The 26,591-nt window shown below is 40.1% G+C and overlaps 1 protein-coding gene across 3 annotated transcripts; it reads left to right on the top strand.

Annotated features, from left to right (window-relative positions):
* The first annotated feature begins 2,148 nt into the window (after window positions 1-2,148).
* LOC148722670 (uncharacterized) lies at window positions 2,149-21,190 on the top strand. 3 transcript variants are annotated; one of them, XM_088736555.1, is made up of 6 exons: window positions 2,149-2,417; window positions 3,329-3,580; window positions 4,228-4,521; window positions 15,805-16,098; window positions 16,422-16,715; window positions 17,383-17,547. In XM_088736555.1, exons 3-6 carry the CDS (start codon window positions 4,294-4,296, stop codon window positions 17,407-17,409), a joined length of 843 nt encoding a protein of 280 aa, XP_088592681.1. In that variant the 5' UTR covers window positions 2,149-2,417; window positions 3,329-3,580; window positions 4,228-4,293; the 3' UTR covers window positions 17,410-17,547. The 3 variants fall into 3 exon arrangements, 1 of the variants encoding a protein (XP_088592681.1); XR_015992620.1 differs by lacking the exons at window positions 2,149-2,417; window positions 3,329-3,580; window positions 4,228-4,521 and adding exons at window positions 14,432-14,863; window positions 15,183-15,481; window positions 18,651-18,791 and having other exon boundaries at window positions 17,383-17,467; XR_015992619.1 differs by lacking the exons at window positions 2,149-2,417; window positions 3,329-3,580; window positions 4,228-4,521; window positions 15,805-16,098; window positions 16,422-16,715 and adding exons at window positions 18,651-18,836; window positions 19,199-19,866; window positions 20,146-21,190 and having other exon boundaries at window positions 17,386-17,792.
* The last annotated feature ends 5,401 nt before the right edge of the window (window positions 21,191-26,591 follow it).

Below are 26,591 nucleotides of genomic sequence, written 5' to 3'. Positions count from 1 at the left end.
GAGGAAACTCTTCCAAGACTTGCATGATAGCGTTGCAGGTATAAAGTTTTGTGAAGTTCTGATGCAATCTCGAACCATGGACATTTCCTAACTCGTACAGGCGTGCATCTTTATCGAGCTTTGAAGTGTATATCTCTTTTTCAGGTGAAGACAATGAAAAGGGCACATCACCAACGTTAACTCAATCCTCCGAGAAAAAGAGAAAAAAGCTGTTTAAGATACCTGCGGTGCCAGCATATTTGTCTCCGGCAAAAATGCTACAATGATCCCCGTCAGGCACAAATCCATCCAGTTGGAAATCAGACGTTTTTTCTTCCACAAAGAGTTTTGGTTTAGCTCACTTTATGTTTAATCTTTTGATACCTTTAGGGATGTCGTGAATCAAAAACAGAGCAAGACTCCACAAGAACCATAATTGCCAGACGACTGCGTCCGCGAGCGGTGAAATATAACTACAACTATGCATAATTAATCAGTGGGAGTTTGGAAGAATCCACGGGGTCGCTGGCAGGCTCTTCCTTTCCTCTCCCCACGCCTCTCTCCGCTCGGCTTCCCACCCCCTTTCCCCCTTCCTCTAGGGCCGCTACTCAGGCTAAGTTGCTTTGTTCGAGTGCCCATTAAATGCTGAATTAAAATCTTTTCGCAGAACGAGACAGAGTCACTCAAAGTAGAGTCAAAAAAGAGGAAACTCTTCCAAGACTTGCAACATAGCGTTGCAGGTATAAAGTTTTGTGAAGTTCTGATGCAATCTCGAACCATGGACATTTCCTAACTCGTACAGGCGTGCCTCTTTATCGAGCTTTGAAGTGTATATCTCTTTTTCAGGTGAAGACAATGAAAAGGGCACATCACCAACGTTAACTCAATCCTCCGCGAAAAAGAGAAAAAAGCTGTTTAAGATACCTGCGGTACCAGCATATTTGTCTCCGGCAAAACAGCTACAATGATCCCCGTCAGGCACAAATCCATCCAGTTTGAAATCAGACGTTTTTTCTGCCACAAAGAGTTTTGGTGTAGCTCACTTTATGTTTAATCTTTTGATACCTTTAGGGATGTCGTGAAGCAAAAACAGAGCAAGACTCCACAAGAACCATAATTGCCAGACGACTGCGTCCGCGAGCTGTGAAATATAACTATAACTATTAAGTCAATTGCAAGTTAGCGCAGAAATAAAGTGACACCTTTTCACTTGAGAATAGCAAAGCATGAAAAAACATTTAAGTTGTGTAATGTTATCATAAAGCTGCCGTAAAGATCTACTTTACACAGCTTTACACCACATTTACATTTCGTAAAGGCACGCTTTACACGGCCATTACGCACTGACGTAAAGCTGGAGTAATGAGACTTATTTAAGAGACCATTACGCACGGCGTAAAGTTGGTGTAAAATAGAGATTTACGCTGCGCTTTAGTTAGCGTAAGATCAAACTGTCCACAATCCGCGAGCAGTGTAAGCAGGATTTGAGATGAGAGATGGAAGAGGAACTGCGGGAAAACGAAACGGAATTACCAGAGACAACTTGACGACAAGGATAGGAGTGTGTAGGAGATTTAGCATGAGAAAGGAAACGTAGAAAGAGAACTTGCTGCTGAAAGAAGCGACTCTTCAAAAGCAGATCCCTCTTCTTCGGTGAGAATAAAGTTTATGGGCTTTATTTTGTATCCCTGTTGACTCTGTTTACACTCATCAGTGCTAGAGGTGCTGTGGGTGTTCGAAACTAAATTAAGTCTTCTTTTTTTATTCTAAGCTTTTCCTTCTTTTAACTTGTATGAAGAAAAGAGACATTATTTCAGTTCAAAATCATTTTGCAGTTATTATTGCGAAAGCTGTTTCACAATTTCGACCTAAGGAGCTGGTAGCAAGACCTTAAAACTGTTTATTTGTTTGTTTCTTTAGGACCCTGATGTAGCAGACAAGGCGAGTCCGACAACGGCTTCTTCAAGATCAGCAAAGAAATCCTTCAAGGGGAACAGAACTGACATACCATTGGCTCAGATAGATCTTGACAAGCCAGTTCATTCCTGGTTTAATATTGACGAAAAGTTAATCATAACAATTCCCTGACTCCGACATTTGACAAAAATACCAACCAAATATTTCATGGAAGGTCGAAAAATGATTGGGTAAGGAAGAAAAGAATTGATGACAAAGAGAAAGAATTGGTTACGAAGTACAAAAAGGAAATGGCGCTGAGGAAAAAGCTCCACAACGAACTGGTGAAATTGAAAGGCAACATTAGAGTATATTGCAGGGTAAGGCCTGTGATCAAAGAAGACGGAGGAGGAAAAATGGCTGCCAATGTTGTTTCTTTTGACGAAGATGACGATGGTGTCCTTGGTGTTTTCTCCCTGAAAGGATCAACAAAACTGTTCGAGATGGACAAGGTGTTCACATCAGAGTCCACTCAACAGCAGGTAATTTTTTTTTTATGCCAGTAGATGTTGTATTTAATGAGTCGGATGTGACATCATGCGTTCGGACTTTAATTTTTTAATACAAACCTCCCGCTAGCGAACAGTAACTGATGCAAAAGAAGGCAGTGATGGTGTTTCCTTCATCAATGCACCAGTTTAGCAGCGAAATCTCGGAGCAAACTTTCATTTAAAAGAGCTTTGAGACAGTTGTGTGTACTGGAAAATATTGCTTGAAAATCTTTTTGTTCGTCATTTGCGACCCGTAGTAAATTCTCGCTATACTTAATAATGTGTGATTCATGTTTGTTTATTATTAGCATGTAAGTATTTTTATCAAAGTGTGGTAAAGTTTTTGCAATTTCGGTGAACTGCTCTAATGGAGTAGAGATATATTTAGCCTTACTTGCTCCATACCGTGACTCTCAGGATGGCAGGTATGGCAATTATTATTGTTATTATAGTTATATATGTTGTCATCTGTATGTTTTCCTCTTTTTTGTAATTATAAATTTAACATGTGACTGTGGTATACCTAACTCTTGTCATTAGTTTGTTTCAATGCTACACATGTAGTGCAAATTGTATGTTTATTGTAACCCTAACCCCACAGTTAGACCAATTAGTGCTTTACACTGGTATAATAATATCCTGTACTTTGTGGACAGCAGAATAACCTAAGAAATACACCCTTATGTAAACCACATAAAAACGAGGCTCCCTTGCTACATCCAATGTAAACAATCAAAATAATGGATAGTGCAGCTGTGGTTCTTGATGAAAATGTAAATTTACACTGTTCTGTTAACCATTCTGTATACATGGAAATTTTCATAGAGCAGATTAATGTGTAATATGACAACTCTAACCCTTGCAATATGACAATTCTAAGTTTTATTTAATTTTTATTTCAGGTTTCAGTGGTTACTGAAACTCCTTGATTACCTTAAGACCTGGAAAGAAACACGTAACAACAGACCTGGAAATTTCGATCAGAATGCAAGGAGCAAAATGTTTACCTGGTGGCAAACTCATGAAGGTTTTCAGCTCACAGTCTATTCTGTTATTGAGGCTACGCAATTTCTCCTCCAAGAAGGGGTGGAGTTTGTCTTGACTGAGCGCTTCTGTCAAGATTCTCTAGAGGAATATTTTGGCCATCAGCGCAAGTTAGTGTTTGCTTTTCGTGTTTGTCTTTATCCTCTCCCTCTCCAGCAGATCAACAAATATAAAGCGGATATCGATCAGCTGGGACAAGAATTTCAACAACAGACGAAAGATTTCGAAGAGGAAAAAAGACGACTTGTTGCAGAGGAGCGGGCCAAATGTGGGAGGGAAACCAGCGTTATGCGCTCAAAGCTGAAAAGCGTTACACAGCAGCTGATTTTAATGAAGAACACTTTGGACAATATAAGGAGAGAACATCAAGATCTAAGGATAAACTGTTTAAAACTCGGGACTCGAATTAAACCGGCAATAGGCGAGGTGATAAAACAAGTAGGTTTCACTTCCTGTAGCTCGCATGTTTCAAGACACTAAGTACAGTGAGACCTCAATTTACGAAGTGCCAAGGGACTGGGGAAATTGGCTCGTTATATCGAGGTTTCGTGGCATACATTTTGCTGTAACTTTAGCCGGGCTGAAGCTGAAGTATCGTTCGTTATACCTAGGACTTCGTTATATAGAGGTTCGTGAAGTCGAGGCTCCACTGTATGGGGTACCTCGCTTACACAAGGATGGATTTCTCCTGCGAGAATTTCGCGATCTGTTTGCAATTTCAGTTCTGAATGGAATTCCTCTTTTCTTTTCCTTACAGATTGTGCAGCGCATCGAAGGAATTGATGACAAAGAGAAAGAATTGGTTACGAAGTACAAAAAGGAAATGGCGCTGAGGAAAAAGCTCCACAACGAACTGGTGGAATTGAAAGGCAACATTAGAGTATATTGCAGGGTAAGGCCTGTGATCAAAGAAGACGGAGGAGGAAAAATGGCTGCCAATGTTGTTTCTTTTGACGAAGATGACGATGGTGTTGTTGGTGTTTTCTCCAAAGGATCAACAAAACTGTTCGAGATGGACAAGGTGTTCACATCAGAGTCCACTCAACAGCAGGTAATTTTTTTTTTGTTATGCCAGTAGATGTTGTATTTGATGAGTCGGACGTGACATCATGCGTTCGGGCTTTAATTTTTTAATGCAAACCTCGCGCTACCGAACAGTAAGTGATCCAAAAGAAGGCAGTGATGGTGTTTCCTTCATCAATGCACCAGTTTAGCAGCGAAATCTCGGAGCAAACTTTCATTTAAAGGAGCTTTGAGACAGTTGTGTGTACTGGAAAATATTGCTTGAAAATCTTTTTGTTCGTCATTTGCGACCCGTACTAAATCCTCGCTATACTTAATAATGTGTGATTCATGTTTGTTTATTATTAGCATGTAAGTATTTTTATCAAAGTGTGGTAAAGTTTTTGCAATTTCGGTGAACTGCTCTAATGAAGTAGAGATATATTTAGCCAATAGACGCTCTTTTAATCTACAATCCGCTTTTCTCTCTCCAGGTGTTTGAAGAGGTTAAGGCAGAGGGAAAATGACAAGACCAACGATTTTCTTTTTACATTATTCATTAGCTCCTGAGAACACTTTGAATATATGGGAAGAAACATAGAAAGTTAAAGGTCTTCAGGCGGTGATTATGGATGAAAAAAAGTTATTTCGAAAATTTCTGTGGGCAAACCGAACCAAGCTGCCTCTCTTCTTCTATCTCTTCTCTTTCAGTACTAGTTTCTGTGCAGCGTCCCATTACACTAGAAAACGTGTATGTGCTGCTCTTTTTTAATAATGATAAATAAAAACAGTCCGCTTCAGGAAGATTTGAAAGAAATAGTAGAATTATTATATTATCATACTCCAAACCTGAACTCTACGGTCGCTACATCGACGACTGTATCGGCGCTACCTCCTCTACCAGAGAGGAACTCACTCAATTCATAACCGCAGTCAATTCTTTTCACCCGGCTCTAAAATCATGTACCTGGGAAATTTCTGACAATTCTTTATCCTTTTTAGACATCAAAGCTTCAATTGAAGGCAACGGTTTATGCACTAGTGTGTATGACAAACCTACAGACTCGCATAATTACTTGTTATATTCGTCTTCGCATCCATCTCACGTTAAGAATTCCATTCCTTTTTCTCAGTTTCTAAGAATTCGTCGTTTATGTGGTGATGACTGATTTCCAGCACAAATCAGAGTCAATGTGCCAGTTTTTCGATAAACGTGGTTACCTTGATTCTGTCGTTCAAGCGGGTTACCACCGCGCCTTACTTATTGATCGACATTCAGCACTACAAACGTCGCAAAAGGAAGATTCCGACCACATTCCACTCACTCTCACGTTTCACCCTCCCAACCACTCAATGAAATCCATCATTCTTAAAAACTTTAAATTACTTCAAAACGATCCAGAGACAAGCACTATCTTTTCGCAGCCTCCGCTCATTTCATTCAAACGCGAGAAAAACATAGGCAATTTTTTGGTCAAAAGTTCTTTTCAGACTAATGACCAACCAGGCACTTTTAAATGCGCTCGTGCACGATGCAAAACGTGTCCTTCCATTCACAAAACTGATAAAATATCGGGACCCAAACGATCCATTAAGATCACCGCTCACTTCACGTGCACCTCCGCCAATGTAATCTATTGCATAACTTGCACCTATTCCAAAAAGATATACATAGGCGAAACAGGCAGAAGACTAAAACCAAGGCGCTGGACATAAAGAAAAAGGGAATTACCAGCTTGAAGAACCAAGCGATGGCTGCTAGTGATGCCGTTAAAAAAATGTCCAACGAGAACGAAGTTAATGAGCGAAGCGCCTCCGAGCGGATGCAGAACATGGAGAAGGAAATAGCCAGATTACAGAAATACCCTGCTACTCTGGAGGAAAAGCTGGCAAAGAAGGATGAAGAAATCAGAAAAACGAACGATTCAAGAGAAAACATCATGAAAACCATGCGTAAAAAATTAGAGGTGGCTAACGCCAAAAAGGCAGAGAATGAGATAAAACTGTCCACAATCCCCGAGCAGTGTAAGCGGGACTTGAGAAGAGAGATGGAAGAGGAACTGCGGGAAAACGAAATGGGATTATCAGAGACACTTTGACGACAAGGATAGGAGTGTAGAGGAGATTAAGCATGAGAAAGAAAACGTAGAAAGAGAAATTGCTGCTGAAAAAAGCGACTCTTCAAAAGCAGATCCCTCTTCTTCGGTGAGAATAAAGTTTATGGGCTTCATTTTGTATCCCTGTTGACTCTGTTTACACTCATCAGTGCTCATCGGCTTCCCACCCCCTTTCCCCCTTCCTCTAGGGCCGCTACTCAGGCTAAGTTGCTTTGTTCGAGTGCCCATTAAATGCTGAATTTAAATCTCTTCGCAGGACGAGACAGAGTCACTCAAAGTAGAGTCAAAAAAGAGGAAACTCTTCCAAGACTTGCAAGATAGCGTTGCAGGTATAAAGTTTCGTGAAGTTCTGATGCAATCTCGAACCATGGACATTTCCTAACTCGTACAGGCGTGCCTCTTTATCGAGCTTTGAAGTGTATATCTCTTTTTCAGGTGAAGACAATAAAAAGGGCACATCACCAACGTTAACTCAATCCTCCGCGAAAAAGAGAGAAAAGCTGTTTAAGAAACCTGCGGTGCCAGCATATTTGTCTCCGGCAAAACAGCTACAATGATCCCCGTCAGGCACAAATCCATCCAGTTTGAAATCAGACGTTTTTTCTGCCACAAAGAGTTTTGGTGTAGCTCACTTTATGTTTAATCTTTTCATACCTTTAGGGATGTCGTGAAGCAAAAACAGAGCAAGACTCCACAAGAACCATAATTGCCAGACGACTGCGTCCGCGAGCTGTGAAATATAACTATAACTATTAGGTCAATTGCAAGTTAGCGCAGAAATAAAGTGACACTTTTTCACTTGAGAATAGCAAAGCATGAAAAAACATTTAAGTTGTGTAATGTTATCATAAAGCTGCCGTAAAGATCTACTTTACACAGCTTTACACCACATTTACATTTCGTAAAGGCACGCTTTACACGGCCATTACGCACTGACGTAAAGCTGGAGTAATGAGACTTATTTTAGAGACCTTTACGCACGGCGTAAAGTTGGTGTAAAATAGAGATTTACGCTGCCTTTTGTTGGCGTAAGGTCAAACTGTCCACAAACCCCGAGCAGTGTAAGCAGGATTTGAGAAGAGAGATGAAAGAGGAACTGCGGGAAAACTAAACGGGATTACCAGAGACAACTTGACGACAAGGATAGGAGTGTGTAGGAGATTAAGCATGAGAAAGAAAACGTAGAAAGAGAACTTGCTGCTGAAAGAAGCGACTCTTCAAAAGCAGATCCCTCTTCTTCGGTGAGAATAAAGTTTATGGACTTCATTTTGTATCCCTGTTGACTCTGTTTACACTCATCAGTGCTAGAGGTGCTGTGGGTGTTCGAAACTAAATTAAGTCTTCTTTTTTTATTCTAACGCTCATTTGTTATTTTTCCTTCTTTTAACTTGTATGAAGAAAAGAGACATTATATCAGTTCAAGATCATTTTGCAGTTATTATTGCGAAAGCTGTTTCACAATTTCGACCTGCGGTGCCAGCATATTTGTCTCCGGCAAAACAGCTTCAATAATCTCCGTCAGGCACAAATCCATCCAGTTTGAAATCAGACGTTTTTTCTGCCACAAAGAGTTTTGGTGTACCTCACTTTATGTTTAATCTTTTGATACCTTTAGGGATGTCGTGAAGTAAAAACAGAGCAAGACTCCACAAGAACCATAATTGCCAGACGACTGCGTCCGCGAGCTGTGAAATATAGCGAAAACTATGCATAATTAATCAGTGGGAGTTGGAAGAATCCACGGAGTCGCTGGCAGGCTCTTCCTTCCCTCTCCCCAAGCCTCTCTCCGCTCAGCTTCCCACCCCCTTTCCCCCTTCCTCTAGGGCCGCTACTCAGGCTAAGTTGCTTTGTTCGAGTGCCCATTAAATGCTGAATTTAGATCTCTTCGCAGGACGAGACGGAGTCACTCCAAGTAGAGTCAAAAAAGAGGAAACTCTTCCAAGACTTGCCAGATAGCGTTGCAGGTATAAAGTTTTGTGAAGTTCTGATGCAATCTCGAACCATGGACATTTCCTAACTCGTACAGGCGTGCCTCTTTATCGAGCTTTGAAGTGTATATCTCTTTTTCAGGTGAAGACAATGAAAAGTGCACATCACCAACGTTAACTCAATCCTCCGCGAAAAAGAGAAAAAAGCTGTTTAAGAAACCTGTGGTGCCAGCATATTTGTCTCCGGCAAAACAGCTTCAATGATCTCCGTCAGGCACAAATCCATCCAGTTTGAAATCAGACGTCTTTTCTGCCACTAAGAGTTTTGGTGTAGCTCACTTTATGTTTAATCTTTTGATACCTTTAGGGATGTCGTGAAGCAAAAACAGAGCAAGACTCCACAAGAACCATAATTGCCAGACGACTGCGTCCGCGAGCTGTGAAATATAGCTATAACTATGCATAATTAATCGGTGGGAGTTTGGAAGAATCCACGGGGTCGCTGGCAGGCTCTTCCTTCCCTCTCTCCAAGCCTCTCTCCGCTTAGCTTCCCACCCTCTTTCCCCCTTCCTCTAGGGCCGCTACTCAGGCTAAGTTGCTTTGTTCGAGTGCCCATTAAATGCTGAATTTAAATCTCTTCGCAGGACGAGACGGAGTCACTCAAAGTAGAGTCAAAAAAGAGGAAACTCTTCCAAGACTTGCCAGATAGCGTTGTAGGTATAAACTTTTGTGAAGTTCTGATGCAATCTCGAACCATGGACATTTCCTAACTCGTACAGGCGTGCCTCTTTATCGAGCTTTGAAGTGTATATCTCTTTTTCAGGTCAAGACAATGAAAAGTGCACATCACCAACGTTAACTCAATCCTCCGCGAAAAAGAGAAAAAAGCTGTTTAACAAACCTGCGGTGCCAGCATATTTGTCTCCGGCAAAACAGCTACAATGATCTCCGTCAGGCACAAATCCATCCAGTTTGAAATCAGACGTCTTTTCTGCCGCAAAGAGTTTTGGTGTAGCTCACTTTATGTTTAATCTTTTGATACTTTTAGGGATGTCGTGAAGCAAAAACAGAGCAAGACTTCACAAGAACCGTAATTGCCAGACGACTGCGTCCGCGAGCTGTGAAATATAGCTATAACTATGCATTATTAATCAGTGGGAGTTTGGAAGAATCCACGGGGTCGCTAGGAGGCGCTTCCTTTCCTCTCCCCAAGTCTCTCTCCGCTCGGCTTCCCACCCCCTTTGCCCCTCCTTCTAGGGCCGCTACTCAGGCTAAGTTGCAGGTTCGAGTGCCCATTAAATGCTGAATTTAAATCTCTTCGCAGCACGAGACAGAGTCACTCAAAGTAGAGTCAAAAAAGAGGAAACTCTTCCAAGACTTCCAAGATAGCGTTGCAGGTATAAAGTTTTGTGACGTTCTGATGCAATCTCGAACCATGGACATTTCCTAATTCGTACAGGCGTGCCTCTTTTCGAGCTTTGAAGTGTATATCTCTTTTTCAGGTGAAAACAATGAAAAGGGCAATTCACCAACGTTAACTCAATCCTCCGCGAAAAAGAGAAAAAAGCTGTTTAAGAAACCTGCGGTGCCAGCATATTTGTCTCCGGCAAAACAGCTACAATGATCCCCGTTAGGCACAAATCCATCCAGTTTGAAATCAGACGTTTTTTCTGCCACAAAGAGTTTTGGTGTAGCTCACGTTATGTTTAATCTTTTGATACCTTTAGGGATGTCGTGAAGCAAAAACAGAGCAAGACTCCACAAGAACCATAATTGCCAGACGACTGCGTCCGCGAGCTTTGAAATATAACTATAACTATGCATAATTAATCGGTGGGAGTTTGGAAGAATCCACGGGATCGCTGGCAGTCTCTTCCTTCCCCCTCACCACGCCTCTCTCCGCTCAGCCTGCTACCCCCTTTCCCCCTTCCTCTAGGGCCGCTACTCAGGCTAAGTTGCTTTGTTCGAGTGCCCATTAAATGCTGAATTTAGATCTCTTCGCAGGACGAGACAGAGTCACTCAAAGTAGAGTCAAAAAAAAAATTCCAAGATTTGCAAGATAGCGTTGCAGGTATAAAGTTTTGTGAAGTTCTGATGCAATTTCGAACCATGGACATTTCCTAACTGGTACAGGCGTGCCTCTTTATCGAGCTTTGAAGTGTATATCTCTTTTTCAGGTGAAGACAATGAAAAGTGCACATCACCAACGTTAACTCAATCCTCCGCGAAAAAGAGAAAAAAGCTGTTTAAGAAACCTGCGGTGCCAGCATATTTGTCTCCTGCAAAACAGTTACAATGATCCCCGTCAGGCACAAATCCATCCAGTTTGAAATCAGACGTTTTTTCTGCCACAAAGAGTTTTGGTGTAGCTCACTTTATATTTAATCTTTTGATACCTTTAGGGATGTCGTGAAGCAAAAACAGAGCAAGACTCCGCAAGAACCATAAATGCCAGACGACTGCATCCGCGAGCTTTGAAATATAACTATAACTATGCATAATTAATCCGTGGAAGTTTGGAAGAATCCACGGGGTCGCTGGAAGGCTCTTCCTTCCCTCTCCCCAATGAAAGAGAATGAAAAGGGCACATCACCAACGTTAACTCAATTCGCCGAGAAAAAGAGAAAAAAGCTGTTTAAGAAACCTGCGGTGCCAGCATATTTGTCTCCTGCAAAACAGTTACAATGATCCCCATCAGGCACAAATCCATTCAGTTTCAAGTCAGACGTTTTTTCTGTCACAAAGATTTTTGGTGTAGCTCACTTTATGTTTAATCTGTTGATACCTTTAGGGATGTCGTGAAGCAAAAACAGAGCAAATCTCCACAAGAACCATAATTGCCAGACGACTGTGTCCACGAGCTGTAAAATATAACTATAACTATGCATAATTAATCGGTAAGAGTTTGGAAGAATCCACGGGGTCGCTCGCAGGCTCTTCCTTCCCTCTCCCCACGCCTCTCTCCCCTCGGCTTCCCACCCCCTTTCCCCCTTCCTCTAGGGCCGCTACTCAGGCTAAGTTGCTTTGTTCGAGTGCCCAATAAATGCTAAATTTAAATCTCTTCGCAGGACGAGACAGAGTCACTCAAAGTAGAGTCAAAAAAGAGGAAACTCTTCCATGACTTGCAAGATAGCGTTGTATGTATAAAGTTTTGTGAAGTTCTGATGCAATCTCCAACCGTGTATATTTCCTAACTCGTACAGGCGTGCCTCCTTATCGAGCTTTGAAGTGTATATCTCTTTTTCAGGCGAAGACAATGAAAAGTGCACATCACCAACGTTAACTCAATCCTCCGCGAAAAAGAGAGAAAAGCTGTTTAAGAAACCTGCGGTGCCAGCATATTTGTCTCCTGCAAAACAGTTACAATGATCCCCGTCAGGAACAAATCCATTCAGTTTGAAGTCAGACGTTTTTTCTGCCACAAAGACTTTTGGTGTAGCTCACTTTATGTTTAATCTGTTGATACCTTTAGGGATGTCGTGAAGCAAAAACAGAGCAAGACTCCACAAGAACCATAATTGCCAGACGACTGCGTCCGCGAGCTGTGAAATATAACTATAACTATTAAGTCAATTGCAAGTTAGCGCAGAAATAAAGTGACACTTTTTCACTTGAGAATAGCAAAGCATGAAAAAACATTTAAGTTGTGTAATGTTATCATAAAGCTGCCGTAAAGATCTACTTTACATAGCTTTACACCACATTTACATTTCGTAAAGGCACGCTTTACACGGCCATTACGCACTGACGTAAAGCTGGAGTAATGAGACTTAATTAAGAGACCATTACGCACGGCGTAAAGTTGGTTTAAAATAGAGATTTACGCTGCGCTTTAGTTGGCATAAGATCAAACTGTCCACAATCCGCGAGCAGTGTAAGCAGGATTTGAGAAGAGAGATGGAAGAGGAACTGCGGGAAAACGAAACGGGATTACCAGAGAGAACTTGACGACAAGGATAGGAGTGTGTAGGAGATTTAGCATGAGAAAGAAAACGTAGAAAGAGAACTTGCTGCTGAAAGAAGCGACTCTTCAAAAGCAGATCCCTCTTCTTCGGTGAGAATAAAGTTTATGGGCTTTATTTTGTATCCCTGTTGACTCTGTTTACACTCATCAGTGCTAGAGGTGCTGTGGGTGTTCGAAACTAAATTAAGTCTTCTTTTTTTATTCTAACGCTCATTTGTTATTTTTCCTTCTTTTAACTTGTATGAAGAAAAGAGACATTATATCAGTTCAAGATCATTTTGCAGTTATTATTGCGAAAGCTGTTTCACAATTTCGACCTAAGGAGCTGGTAGCAAGACCTTAAAACTGTTTATTTGTTTGTTTCTTTAGGACCCTGATGTAGCAGACAAGGCGAGTCCGACAACGGCTTCTTCAAGATCAGCAAAGAAATCCTGCAAGGGGAACAGAACTGACCTACCATTGGCTCAGGTAGATCTTGACGAGCCAGTTTATTCCTGGTTTAATATTGACGAAAAGTTAATCATAACAATTCCCTGACTCCGACATTTGACAAAAATACCAACCAAAAATTTCATGGAAGGTCGAGGAATGATTGGGTAAGGAAGGAAGGAATTGATGACAAAGAGAAAGAATTGGTTATGAAGTACAAAAAGGAAATGGCGCTGAGGAAAAAGCTCCACAACGAACTGGTGGAATTGAAAGGCAACATTAGAGTATATTGCAGGGTAAGGCCTGTGATCAAAGAAGACGGAGGAGGAAGAATGGCTGCCAATGCTGTTTCTTTTGACGAAGATGACGATGGTGTCCTTGGTGTTTTCTCCCTGAAAGGATCAACAAAACTGTTCGAGATGGACAAGGTGTTCACATCAGAGTCCACTCGACAGCAGGTAATTTTTTTTTTGTTATGCCAGTAGATGTTGTATTTGATGAGTCGGACGTGACATCATGCGTTCGGGCTTTAATTTTTTAATACAAACCTCACGCTAGCGAACAGTAACTGATGCAAAAGAAGGCAGTGATGGTGTTTCCTTCATCAATGCACCAGTTTAGCAGCGAAATCTCGGAGCAAACTTTCATTTAAAGGAGCTTTGAGACAGTTGTGTGTACTGGAAAATATTGCTTGAAAATCTTTTTGTTCGTCATTTGCGACCCGTACTAAATCCTCGCTATACTTAATAATGTGTGATTCATGTTTGTTTATTATTAGCATGTAAGTATTTTTATCAAAGTGTGGTAAAGTTTTTGCAATTTCGGTGAACTGCTCTAATGGAGTAGAGATATATTTAGCCTTACTTGCTCCATACCGTGACTCTCAGGATGGCAGGTATGGCAATTATTATTGTTATTATAGTTATATATGTTGTCATCTGTATATTTTCCTTTTTTTTGTAATTATAAATTTAACATGTGACTGTGGTATACCTAAATCTTGTCATTAGTTTGTTTGAATGCTACACATGTAGTGCAAATTGTATGTTTATTGTAACCCTAACCCCACAGTTAAACAAATATGTGCTTTACACTGGTATAATAATATCCTGTACTTTGTTGACAGCAGAATAACCTAAAAAAATACACCCTTATGTAAACCACATGAAAACGAGGCTCCCTTGCTACATCCAATGTAAACAATCAAAATAATGGATAGTGCAGCTGTGGTTCTTGATGAAAATGTAAATTTACACTGTTCTGTTAACCATTCTGTATACATGGAAATTTTCATAGAGCAGATTAATGTGTAATATGACAACTCTAACCCTTGCAATATGACAATTCTAAGTTTTATTTAATTTTTATTTCAGGTTTCAGTGGTTACTGAAACTCCTTGATTACCTTAAGACCTGGAAAGAAACACGTAACAACAGAACTGGAAATTTCGATCAGAATGCAAGGAGCAAAATGTTTATCTGGTGGGAAACTCATGAAGGTTTTCAGCTCACAGTCTATTCTGTTATTGAGGCTACGCATTTTCTCCTCCAAGAAGGGGTGGAGTTTGTCTTGACTGAGCGCTTCTGTCAAGATTCTCTAGAGCAATATTTTGGCCATCAGCGCAAGTTAGTGTTTGATTTTCGTGTTTGTTTTTATCCTCTCCCTCTCCAACAGATCAACAAATATAAAGCGGATATCGATCAGGTGGGACAAGAATTTGAACAACAGACGAAAGACTTTGAAGAGGAAAAAAGACGACTTGTTGCAGAGGAGCGGGCCAAATGTGGGAGGGAAACCAGCGTTATGCGCTCAAAGCTGAAAAGCGTTACACAGCAGTTGATTTTAATGAAGAACACTTTGGACAATATAAAGAGAGAACATCACGATCTAAGGATAAACTGTTTAAAACTCGGGACTCGAATTAAACCGGCAATACGCGAGGTGATAAAACAAGTAGGTTTCACTTCATGTAGCTCGCATGTTTCAAGACACTAAGTACAGTGGAACCTCAATTTACGAAGTGCCAAGGGACTGGGGAAAGTGGCTCGTTATATCGAGGCTTCGTGGCATACATTTTACTGTAACTTTAGCCGGGCTGAAGCTGAAGTATCGTTCGTTATACCTAGGACTTCGTTATATAGAGGTTCGTGAAGTCGAGGTTCCACTGTATGGGGTACCTCGTTTACACAAGGATGGATTTCTCCTGCGAGAATCTCGCGATCTGTTTGCAATTTCAGTTCTGAATGGAATTCCACTTTTGTTTTCCTTACAGATTTTGCAGCGCATCGAAGGAATTGATGACGAAGATAAAGAATTAATTGGTTACGAAGTACAAAAAGGAAATGGCGCTGAGGATAAAGCTCCACAACGAACTGGTGGAATTGAAAGGCAACACTAGAGTATATTGCAGGGTAAGGCCTGTGATCAAAGAAGACGGAAGAGGAAAAATGGCTCCCAATGTTGTTTCTTTTGACGAAGATGACGATGGTGTTGTTGGTGTTTTCTCCAAAGGATCAACAAAACTGTTCGAGATGGACAAGGTGTTCAACATCAGAGTCCACTCAACAGCAGGTAATTTTTTTTTTGTTATGCCAGTAGATGTTGTATTTGATGAGTCGGACGTGACATCATGCGTTCGGGCTTTCATTTTTTAATGCAAACCTCGCGCTAGCGAACAGTAACTGATGCAAAAGAAGGAAGTGATGGTGTTTCCTTCATCAATGCACCAGTTTAGCAGCGAAATCTCGGAGCAAACTTATATAGAGGTTCGTGAAGTCGAGGTTCCACTGTATGGGGTACCTCGTTTACACAAGGATGGATTTCTCCTGCGAGAATCTCGCGATCTGTTTGCAATTTCAGTTCTGAATGAAACTCCACTTTTGTTTTCCTTACAGATTGTGCAGCGCATCGAAGGAATTGATGACAAAGATAAAGAATTGGTTACGAAGTACAAAAAGGAAATGGCGCTGAGGAAAAAGCTCCACAACGAACTGGTGGAATTGAAAGGCAACATTAGAGTATATTGCAGGGTAAGGCCTGTGATCAAACAAGACGGAGGAGGAAAAATGGCTGCCAATGTTGTTTCTTTTCACGAAGATGACGATGGTGTTGTTGGTGTTTTCTCCAAAGGATCAACAAAACTATTTGAGATGGACAAGGTGTTCACATCAGAGTCCACTCAAAAGCAGGTAATTTTTTTTTTGCTATGCCAGTAGATGTTGTATTTGATGAGTCGGACGTGACATCATGCGGTCGGCCTCTAATCTTTTAATGCAAACCTCGCGCTAGCGAACAGTAACTGATGCAAAAGAAGGAAGTGATGGTGTTTCCTTCATCAATGCACCAGTTTAGCAGCGAAATCTCGGGGCAAACTTATATAGAGGTTCGTGAAGTCGAGGTTCCACTGTATGGGGTACCTCGTTTACACAAGGATGGATTTCTCCTGCGAGAATCTCGCGATCTGTTTGCAATTTCAGTTCTGAATGTAACTCCACTTTTGTTTTCCCTACAGATTGTGCAGCGCATCGAAGGAATTGATGACAAAGATAAAGAATTGGTTACGAAGTACAAAAAGGAAATGGCGCTGAGGAAAAAGCTCCACAACGAACTGGTGGAATTGAAAGGCAACGTTACAGTATATTGCAGGGGAAGGCCTGTGATCAAAGAAGACGGAGGAGGAAAAATGGCTGCCAATGTTGTTTCTTTTGACGAAGATGACGATGGTGTTCTTGGTGTTTTCTCCAAAGGATCAACGAAACTGTTCGAGATGGACAAGGTGTTCACATCAGAGTCCACTCAAGAGCAGGTAATTTTTTTTTGTTATGCCAGTAGATGTCGCTATACTTAATAATGTATGATTCATGTCTGTTTATTATTACCCTGTAAGTATTTTTATCAAAGGGTCGTAAAGTTTTTGCAATTTTGGTGAACTGCTCTAATAGAGTAGAGATATATTTAGCCTTACTTGCTCCATACCGTGACTCTCAGGATGGCAGGTATGGCAATTATTATTGTTATTATAGTTATATATGTTGTCATCTGTATATTTTCCTCTTTTTTGTAATTATAAATTTAACATGTGACTGTGGTATACCTAAATCTTGTCATTAGTTTGTTTGAATGCTATACATGTAGTGCAAATTGTATGTTTATTGTAACCCTAACCCCACAGTTAGACCAATTAGTGCTTTACACTGGTATACTAATATCCTGTACTTTGTTGACAGCAGAATAACCCAAAAAATACACCCTTATGTAAACCACATGAAAACGAGGCTCCCTTGCTACATCCAATGTAAACAATCAAAATAATGGATAGTGCAGCTGTGGTTCTTGATGAAAATGTAAATTTACACTGTTCTGTTAACCATTCTGTATACATGGATATTTTCATAGAGCAGATTAATGTGTAATATGACAACTCTAACCCTTGGAATATGACAATTCTAAATTTTATGTACTTTTTATTTCAGGTTTCAGTGGTTACTGAAACTCCTTGATTACCTTAAGACCTGGAAAGAAACACCTAACAACAGACCTGGAAATTTCGATTAGAATGCAAGGAGCAAAATGTTTATCTGGTGGCAAACTCATGAAGGTTTTCAGCTCACAGTCTATTCTGTTATTGAGGCTACGCAATTTCTCCTCCAAGAAGGGGTGGAGTTTGTCTTGACTGTGCGCTTCTGTCAAGATTCTCTAGAGGAATATTTTGGCCATCAGCGCAAGTTAGGCAGACGGAATGATAATCCTGATATTCGAGCATTTGGTTATAATAACAATGCAATCAGAATTCAAAGGCAAGTGTCACGTCAAAGTGGAAATACCCGAGGGAGAAAAGACAGGACCAGAGCCTGGGAGCAAGTCACAGATGACCCCATTCCATGTAAAAAGAAAGTGATCAGACATTGAACATTATTCAATTTTTTATATTATTATTATTATTATTATTATTACAAAAAATGACATGAATATTATTTAATTATGAGAGGTTTTTTAATTTCTTTCGCAGCGAAGTGAAATTAATGCATGCGATACAACACTCCACTTTCCCCTATATCGAGCAAGACAAATAAAATGACTCACCAAATTTCACGGCACAACTCCCTTTTGAAAATATATTTAAGCCTGTACTTCAACAGGCCAACCATCTATCTAAGTTATATAAAACAGTTTAGTTCTAAACGAAACACACTGCAACGCTAAAAAACTGCGAGTTACGAAAAAAAAAGACACTTGTTCACACTGGGAACATACCTTGAGGAAGAAATGGTTTTTCGCACTACATTTACATCGCGTGTATCATTTTGACAACGTCAGACATGTAATGGTTGGTGGAAACTGATTAACCATGCAGGCAGTCGCACGCTTAGCAGCAAAACGTTATTATTAGAAACACTCGGGTAAAATAACAGACTCCCTCCTCTGCGCAAAACTTCGCACTCGTGTTCCAGTACAGGCAATGAACAGAAGTTCTCTAATTTTTGACAACTCAGGCGAGATTCGATGTACTTTATGTAAAATTGCAAAACACCTGTTTTTCCGTGAAGGTGGCAAAGATACTGCTCATTTTTCCTTTGCCCTTAGAGAGACTTAATTAATGCACTGTGTTTTTTTCATTAACTTGTTGTTGACTTAGTCGGCTTCTTGATAGCAGATATACGCCGCACGTAATTCTATTTAATTTGTTTGTTTGTTTGCTTTTCCATGCTTTTCCTTTTTGATCGATGGGTGCGTAATGAAGTGATGTCCATGCAAAAGACCATCGAAGACAGGAACAAAACAGTCGAAGAACTGGAGCAAAACATTAGGAAAGCATCAGTTAAAAATGAAAAATCCCGAGAACAGATCAGGACACTCGCGGACAAAGTGAAAACGCTTAATGACGAAAAGAGTTCCATGGAAAGAAACCTGCGTCTAGTCTCATCAGGTAGCTGCTGCGAAAGTTTCATTTTTTCAATAATATTGCTTTATATAGAGGATGTTGAGCGATCGCTGAGCAAGAATTGTGACGGCTAGGGTATGCCTGACACAAAAGTTATGTCGAGTTGTACTGTCTGCATTCAGTAAAAACTACCTTAAGCGACCACAGAGAATGTAAAGTCTGTTTGTTTCAAAATAGTAAGAGTATGGGAGGTCAAATCAAGACTTCTTCTATGTACATTTGCATGATTTTTATAGTGCAGTTGGACTAGAAGGTTTTTCATACACGAGAAGAAAAGAGAGACATCATGTGTTGAACGTAATGCACTTCTCAAATGTGCTTTGGAATCATGTTCTTGTTTTTCGCAGATGCAGGAAAGGACAAAGATGTGATTGCCAACCTGGAAAAAGTGTTAGAAGAGCGAGATATAATATTAGCTGAACAAGGACAGACACTTGACGAACGTCAAGGTGAATTGGAAACTCTTTACACAGAACTGCAAACGTGGCAAGAAAAGTGCGCCTTAGCAACCAAGGCGCTGAACATAAAGAAAAAGGGAATTACCAGCTTGAAGAACCAAGCGATGGCTGCTACTGATGCCATGAAAAATATGTCCAACAAGAACGAAGTTAATGAGCGAAGCGCCTCCAAGCGGATGCAGAACATGGAGAAGGAAATAGCCAGATTGCAGAAATAGCCTGCTACTCTGGAGGAAAAGCTGGTAAAGAAGGATGAAGAAATCAGAAAAAAGAACGATTCAAGAGAAAACATCATGAAAACCATGCGTCAAACTTAGAGGTGGCTAACGCCAAAAAGGCAGAGAATGAGATCAAACTGTCCACAATCCGCGAGCAGTGTAAGCAGGATTTGAGAAGAGAGATGGAAGAGGAACCGCGGGAAAACGAAACGGAATTACCAGAGACACTTTGACGACAAGGATAGGAGTGTAGAGGAGATTAAGCACGAGAAAGAAAACGTAATAAGAGAACTTGCTGCTGAAAGAAGCGACTCTTCAAAAGCAGATCCCTCTTCTTCGGTGAGAATAAAGTTTATGGGTTTCATTTTGTATCCCTGTTGACTCTGTTTACACTCATCAGTGCTAGTAGTGCTGTGGGTGTTCGAAACTAAATTAAGTCTTCCTTTTTTATTCTAACGCTCATTTGTTACTTTTCCTTCTTTTAACTTGTATGAAGAAAAGGGACATTATATCAGTTCAAGATCATTTTGCAGTTATTATTGTGAAAGCTGTTTCACAACTTCGACCTAAGGAGCTTGTAGCAAGACCTTAAAACTGTTTATTTGTTTGTTTCTTTAGGACCCTGATGTAGCAGACAAGGCGAGTCCGACAACGGCTTCTTCAAGATCAGCAAAGAAATCCTTCAAGGGGAACAGCAGTGACATACCATTGGCTCAGCCAGATCTTGACGAGCCAGTTCATTCCTGGTTTAATGTTGACGAAAAGTTAATCATAACAATTCCCTGACTCTGACATTTCACAAAAATACCAATCAAAAATTTCATGGAAGGTCGAGGAATGATTGGGTAAATTAAAATGTCAAGCGACTGGTTTCGATGCGTCCTTGTCGTTCCTCTCCACGTCGCGAAGGTTTTCTCGGAATCGGTCACCTAGTCCTCTGCCTGTTTCGCCAATGTAAATCTTTTTTGCAATAAGAGTGAGTTATGCAATAGATTACATTGGCGGAGGTGCACGTAAACAAGCAACCTAGGGCAATCTGCGGTCTTTCCTTACACTTAGGTTGCACGGAAAGCCGAAAAACCCTTGAACAAAAGCTCATCTTCCAAACCAGCAGTCTAAATCCCACAGGTATCAACGAACGCTTTTCATTCCACTAATTTATTCATGTTTTTCTCCTTGCCATGTTCCCACCAATCACGTAGCTCACTTTCTGCCTTTGAAAGCACACACAACCCACAATTCCTCTATTCGCTCCGACGAAGGGCTAAAGCTGGAAACGCCAGCGTTTATAACCGTAACGGTGGCCAACTTACCATTTCAACTTTGTTGATATATTCAAAGGATTATTATTATACTATTATTATTATTATTATTATTATTATAGTAAATTATAGTAAATTTTATAGTAAACTTTTTTACTATTCTTTTGCGTTGAACTTTTGAAGACTTTGCATTTCCTTTCTCAAGAGACTTAAAGTAAGATATAGACTTGCTAAACAGCACATTATAATTTTATTAATCATAGCCATATAACTATGTAGTTTAGGTTAGTGATATTTTTCCTTAAAAGGAGAATTGTAACTAGCAGGATTTTTTTTATTTTTTTATACACATGTTAGATTCAATAAAGGTCTTTTCTCATTAAAGATATTGCTTAGCTATAGAGTATTTCTCAAATGATGATTATTTTTTTTTTTTTTTTGTACGCGGGATCAATGCTGGCAATCCCGGCCCATCTTACCCGCTCGGCTAGCCAATCACAACACAGGATTCGTTCCTTCTTGCCCACGGTCGCTGCGTGCGATGTAATAAACTCTATTATGTAACCCCGTACGTTCTTTGCTCTGTTTCAGCTCAAAATCGAATGGATGAAAGAACGAGAAATGGAGGACAGTGACGACGTCTTTACTCCGGGCTCTTCAAGGAGAACTAAGAGCACACTCCTACTTACTGACTAGCTTTCACAGCTTAGGATAAAAAGTCTCCTTAGGAATGAAACAGTTCAGTCGCTACCGTACGAACTTGGAAAATCCCAAAGTTTGATTTGTTGTTAGCCACCGTCTCAAAGGATCTTAGTCAACCACGCCTTTGTTTTTGTTTACATACGGGTAAACAGAGTCAACATACAGTGTAAACAGAGTCAACATCCCTGTTGACTCTGTTTACACTCATCAGTGCTAGTAGTGCTGTGGGTGTTCGAAACTAAATTAAGTCTTCCTTTTTTATTCTAACGCTCATTTGTTACTTTTCCTTCTTTTAACTTGTATGAAGAAAAGGGACATTATATCAGTTCAAGATCATTTTGCAGTTATTATTGTGAAAGCTGTTTCACAACTTCGACCTAAGGAGCTTGTAGCAAGACCTTAAAACTGTTTATTTGTTTGTTTCTTTAGGACCCTGATGTAGCAGACAAGGCGAGTCCGACAACGGCTTCTTCAAGATCAGCAAAGAAATCCTTCAAGGGGAACAGCAGTGACATACCATTGGCTCAGCCAGATCTTGACGAGCCAGTTCATTCCTGGTTTAATGTTGACGAAAAGTTAATCATAACAATTCCCTGACTCTGACATTTCACAAAAATACCAATCAAAAATTTCATGGAAGGTCGAGGAATGATTGGGTAAATTAAAATGTCAAGCGACTGGTTTCAATGCGTCCTTGTCGTTCCTCTCCACGTCGCGAAGGTTTTCTCGGAATCGGTCACCTAGTCCTCTGCATGTTTCGCCAATGTAAATCTTTTTTGCAATAAGAGTGAGTTATGCAATAGATTACATTGGCGGAGGTGCACGTAAACAAGCAACCTAGGGCAATCTGCGGTCTTTCCTTACACTTAGGTTGCACGGAAAGCCGAAAAACCCTTGAACAAAAGCTCATCTTCCAAACCAGCAGTCTAAATCTCACAGGTATCAACGAACGCTTTTCATTCCACTAATTTATTCATGTTTTTCTCCTTGCCATGTTCCCACCAATCACGTAGCTCACTTTCTGCCTTTGAAAGCACACACAACCCACAATTCCTCTATTCGCTCCGACGAAGGGCTAAAGCTGGAAACGCCAGCGTTTATAACCGTAACGGTGGCCAACTTACCATTTCAACTTTGTTGATATATTCAAAGGATTATTATTATACTATTATTATTATTATTATTATTATAGTAAATTATAGTAAATTTTATAGTAAACTTTTTTACTATTCTTTTGCGTTGAACTTTTGAAGACTTTGCATTTCCTTTCTCAAGAGACTTAAAGTAAGATATAGACTTGCTAAACAGCACATTATAATTTTATTAATCATAGCCATATAACTATGTAGTTTAGGTTAGTGATATTTTTCCTTAAAAGGAGAATTGTAACTAGCAGGATTTTTTTTATTTTTTTATACACATGTTAGATTCAATAAAGGTCTTTTCTCATTAAAGATATTGCTTAGCTATAGAGTATTTCTCAAATGATGATTATTTTTTTTTTTTTTTTGTACGCGGGATCAATGCTGGCAATCCCGGCCCATCTTACCCGCTCGGCTAGCCAATCACAACACAGGATTCGTTCCTTCTTGCCCACGGTCGCTGCGTGCGATGTAATAAACTCTATTATGTAACCCCGTACGTTCTTTGCTCTGTTTCAGCTCAAAATCGAATGGATGAAAGAACGAGAAATGGAGGACAGTGACGACGTCTTTACTCCGGGCTCTTCAAGGAGAACTAAGAGCACACTCCTACTTACTGACTAGCTTTCACAGCTTAGGATAAAAAGTCTCCTTAGGAATGAAACAGTTCAGTCGCTACCGTACGAACTTGGAAAATCCCAAAGTTTGATTTGTTGTTAGCCACCGTCTCAAAGGATCTTAGTCAACCACGCCTTTGTTTTTGTTTACATACGGGTAAACAGAGTCAACATACAGTGTAAACAGAGTCAACATCCCTGTTGACTCTGTTTACACTCATCAGTGCTAGTAGTGCTGTGGGTGTTCGAAACTAAATTAAGTCTTCCTTTTTTATTCTAACGCTCATTTGTTACTTTTCCTTCTTTTAACTTGTATGAAGAAAAGGGACATTATATCAGTTCAAGATCATTTTGCAGTTATTATTGTGAAAGCTGTTTCACAACTTCGACCTAAGGAGCTTGTAGCAAGACCTTAAAACTGTTTATTTGTTTGTTTCTTTAGGACCCTGATGTAGCAGACAAGGCGAGTCCGACAACGGCTTCTTCAAGATCAGCAAAGAAATCCTTCAAGGGGAACAGCAGTGACATACCATTGGCTCAGCCAGATCTTGACGAGCCAGTTCATTCCTGGTTTAATGTTGACGAAAAGTTAATCATAACAATTCCCTGACTCTGACATTTCACAAAAATACCAATCAAAAATTTCATGGAAGGTCGAGGAATGATTGGGTAAATTAAAATGTCAAGCGACTGGTTTCAATGCGTCCTTGTCGTTCCTCTCCACGTCGCGAAGGTTTTCTCGGAATCGGTCACCTAGTCCTCTGCATGTTTCGCCAATGTAAATCTTTTTTGCAATAAGAGTGAGTTATGCAATAGATTACATTGGCGGAGGTGCACGTAAACAAGCAACCTAGGGCAATCTGCGGTCTTTCCTTACACTTAGGTTGCACGGAAAGCCGAAAAACCCTTGAACAAAAGCTCATCTTCCAAACCAGCAGTCTAAATCTCACAGGTATCAACGAACGCTTTTCATTCCACTAATTTATTCATGTTTTTCTCCTTGCCATGTTCCCACCAATCACGTAGCTCACTTTCTGCCTTTGAAAGCACACACAACCCACAATTCCTCTATTCGCTCCGACGAAGGGCTAAAGCTGGAAACGCCAGCGTTTATAACCGTAACGGTGGCCAACTTACCATTTCAACTTTGTTGATATATTCAAAGGATTATTATTATACTATTATTATTATTATTATTATTATAGTAAATTATAGTAAATTTTATAGTAAACTTTTTTACTATTCTTTTGCGTTGAACTTTTGAAGACTTTGCATTTCCTTTCTCAAGAGACTTAAAGTAAGATATAGACTTGCTAAACAGCACATTATAATTTTATTAATCATAGCCATATAACTATGTAGTTTAGGTTAGTGATATTTTTCCTTAAAAGGAGAATTGTAACTAGCAGGATTTTTTTTATTTTTTTATACACATGTTAGATTCAATAAAGGTCTTTTCTCATTAAAGATATTGCTTAGCTATAGAGTATTTCTCAAATGATGATTATTTTTTTTTTTTTTTGTACGCGGGATCAATGCTGGCAATCCCGGCCCATCTTACCCGCTCGGCTAGCCAATCACAACACAGGATTCGTTCCTTCTTGCCCACGGTCGCTGCGTGCGATGTAATAAACTCTATTATGTAACCCCGTACGTTCTTTGCTCTGTTTCAGCTCAAAATCGAATGGATGAAAGAACGAGAAATGGAGGACAGTGACGACGTCTTTACTCCGGGCTCTTCAAGGAGAACTAAGAGCACACTCCTACTTACTGACTAGCTTTCACAGCTTAGGATAAAAAGTCTCCTTAGGAATGAAACAGTTCAGTCGCTACCGTACGAACTTGGAAAATCCCAAAGTTTGATTTGTTGTTAGCCACCGTCTCAAAGGATCTTAGTCAACCACGCCTTTGTTTTTGTTTACATACGGGTAAACAGAGTCAACATACAGTGTAAACAGAGTCAACATCCCTGTTGACTCTGTTTACACTCATCAGTGCTAGTAGTGCTGTGGGTGTTCGAAACTAAATTAAGTCTTCCTTTTTTATTCTAACGCTCATTTGTTACTTTTCCTTCTTTTAACTTGTATGAAGAAAAGGGACATTATATCAGTTCAAGATCATTTTGCAGTTATTATTGTGAAAGCTGTTTCACAACTTCGACCTAAGGAGCTTGTAGCAAGACCTTAAAACTGTTTATTTGTTTGTTTCTTTAGGACCCTGATGTAGCAGACAAGGCGAGTCCGACAACGGCTTCTCCAAGATCAGCAAAGAAATCCTTCAAGGGGAACAGAACTGACATACCATTGGCTCAGGTAGATCTTGACGAGCCAGTTCATTTCTGGTTTAATATTGACGAAAAGTTAATCATAACAATTCCCTGACTCCGACCTTTGACAAAAATACCAACCAAAAATTTCATGGATGGTCGAGGAATGATTGGGTAAAGAAGGAAGGAATTGATGACAAAGAGAAAGAATTGGTTACGAAGTACAAAAAGGAAATGGCGCTGAGGAAAAACCTCCACAACGAACTGGTGGAATTGAAAGGCAACATTAGAGTATATTGCAGGGTAAGGCCTGTGATCAAAGAAGACGGAGGAGGAAAGATGGCTGCCAATGTTGTTTCTTTTGACGAAGATGGCGATGGTGTCCTTGGTGTTTTCTCCCTGAGAGGATCAACAAAACTGTTCGAGATGGACAAGGTGTCCACATCAGAGTCCACTCAACAGCAGGTAATTTTTTTTTTGCTATGCCAGTAGATGTTGTGTTTGATGAGTCGGACATGACATCATGCGTTCGGGCTTTAATTTTTTAATGCAAACCTCCCGCTAGCGAACAGTAACTGATGCAAAAGAAGGCAGTGATGGTGTTTCCTTCATCAATGCACCAGTTTAGCAGCGAAATCTCGGAGCAAACTTTCATTTAAAGGAGCTTTGAGACAGTTGTGTGTACTGGAAAATATTGCTTGAAAATCTTTTTGTTCGTCATTTGCGACCCGTACTACTGATCCTCGCTATACTTAATAATGTGTGATTCATGTTTGTTTATTATTAACAGGTAAGTATTTTTATCAAAGTGTGGTAAAGTTTTTGCAATTTCGGTGAACTGGTCTAATGGAGTAGAGATATATTTAGCCTTACTTGCTCCATACCGTGACTCTCAAGATGGTAGGTATGGCAATTTTTATTGTTATTATAGATATATATGTTGTCATCTGTATATTTTCCTCTTTTTTGTAATTATAAATTTAACATGTGACTGTGGTATACCTAAATCTTGTCATTAGTTTGTTTGAATGCTACACATGTAGTGCAAATTGTATGTTTATTGTAACCCTAAGCC

Source organism: Stylophora pistillata, chromosome 10 (assembly GCF_964205215.1).
Source record: "Stylophora pistillata chromosome 10, jaStyPist1.2, whole genome shotgun sequence".
In the NCBI taxonomy this organism is placed as follows: domain Eukaryota; kingdom Metazoa; phylum Cnidaria; class Anthozoa; order Scleractinia; family Pocilloporidae; genus Stylophora; species Stylophora pistillata.
This window is presented reverse-complemented; position numbering and strand designations above follow the sequence as displayed.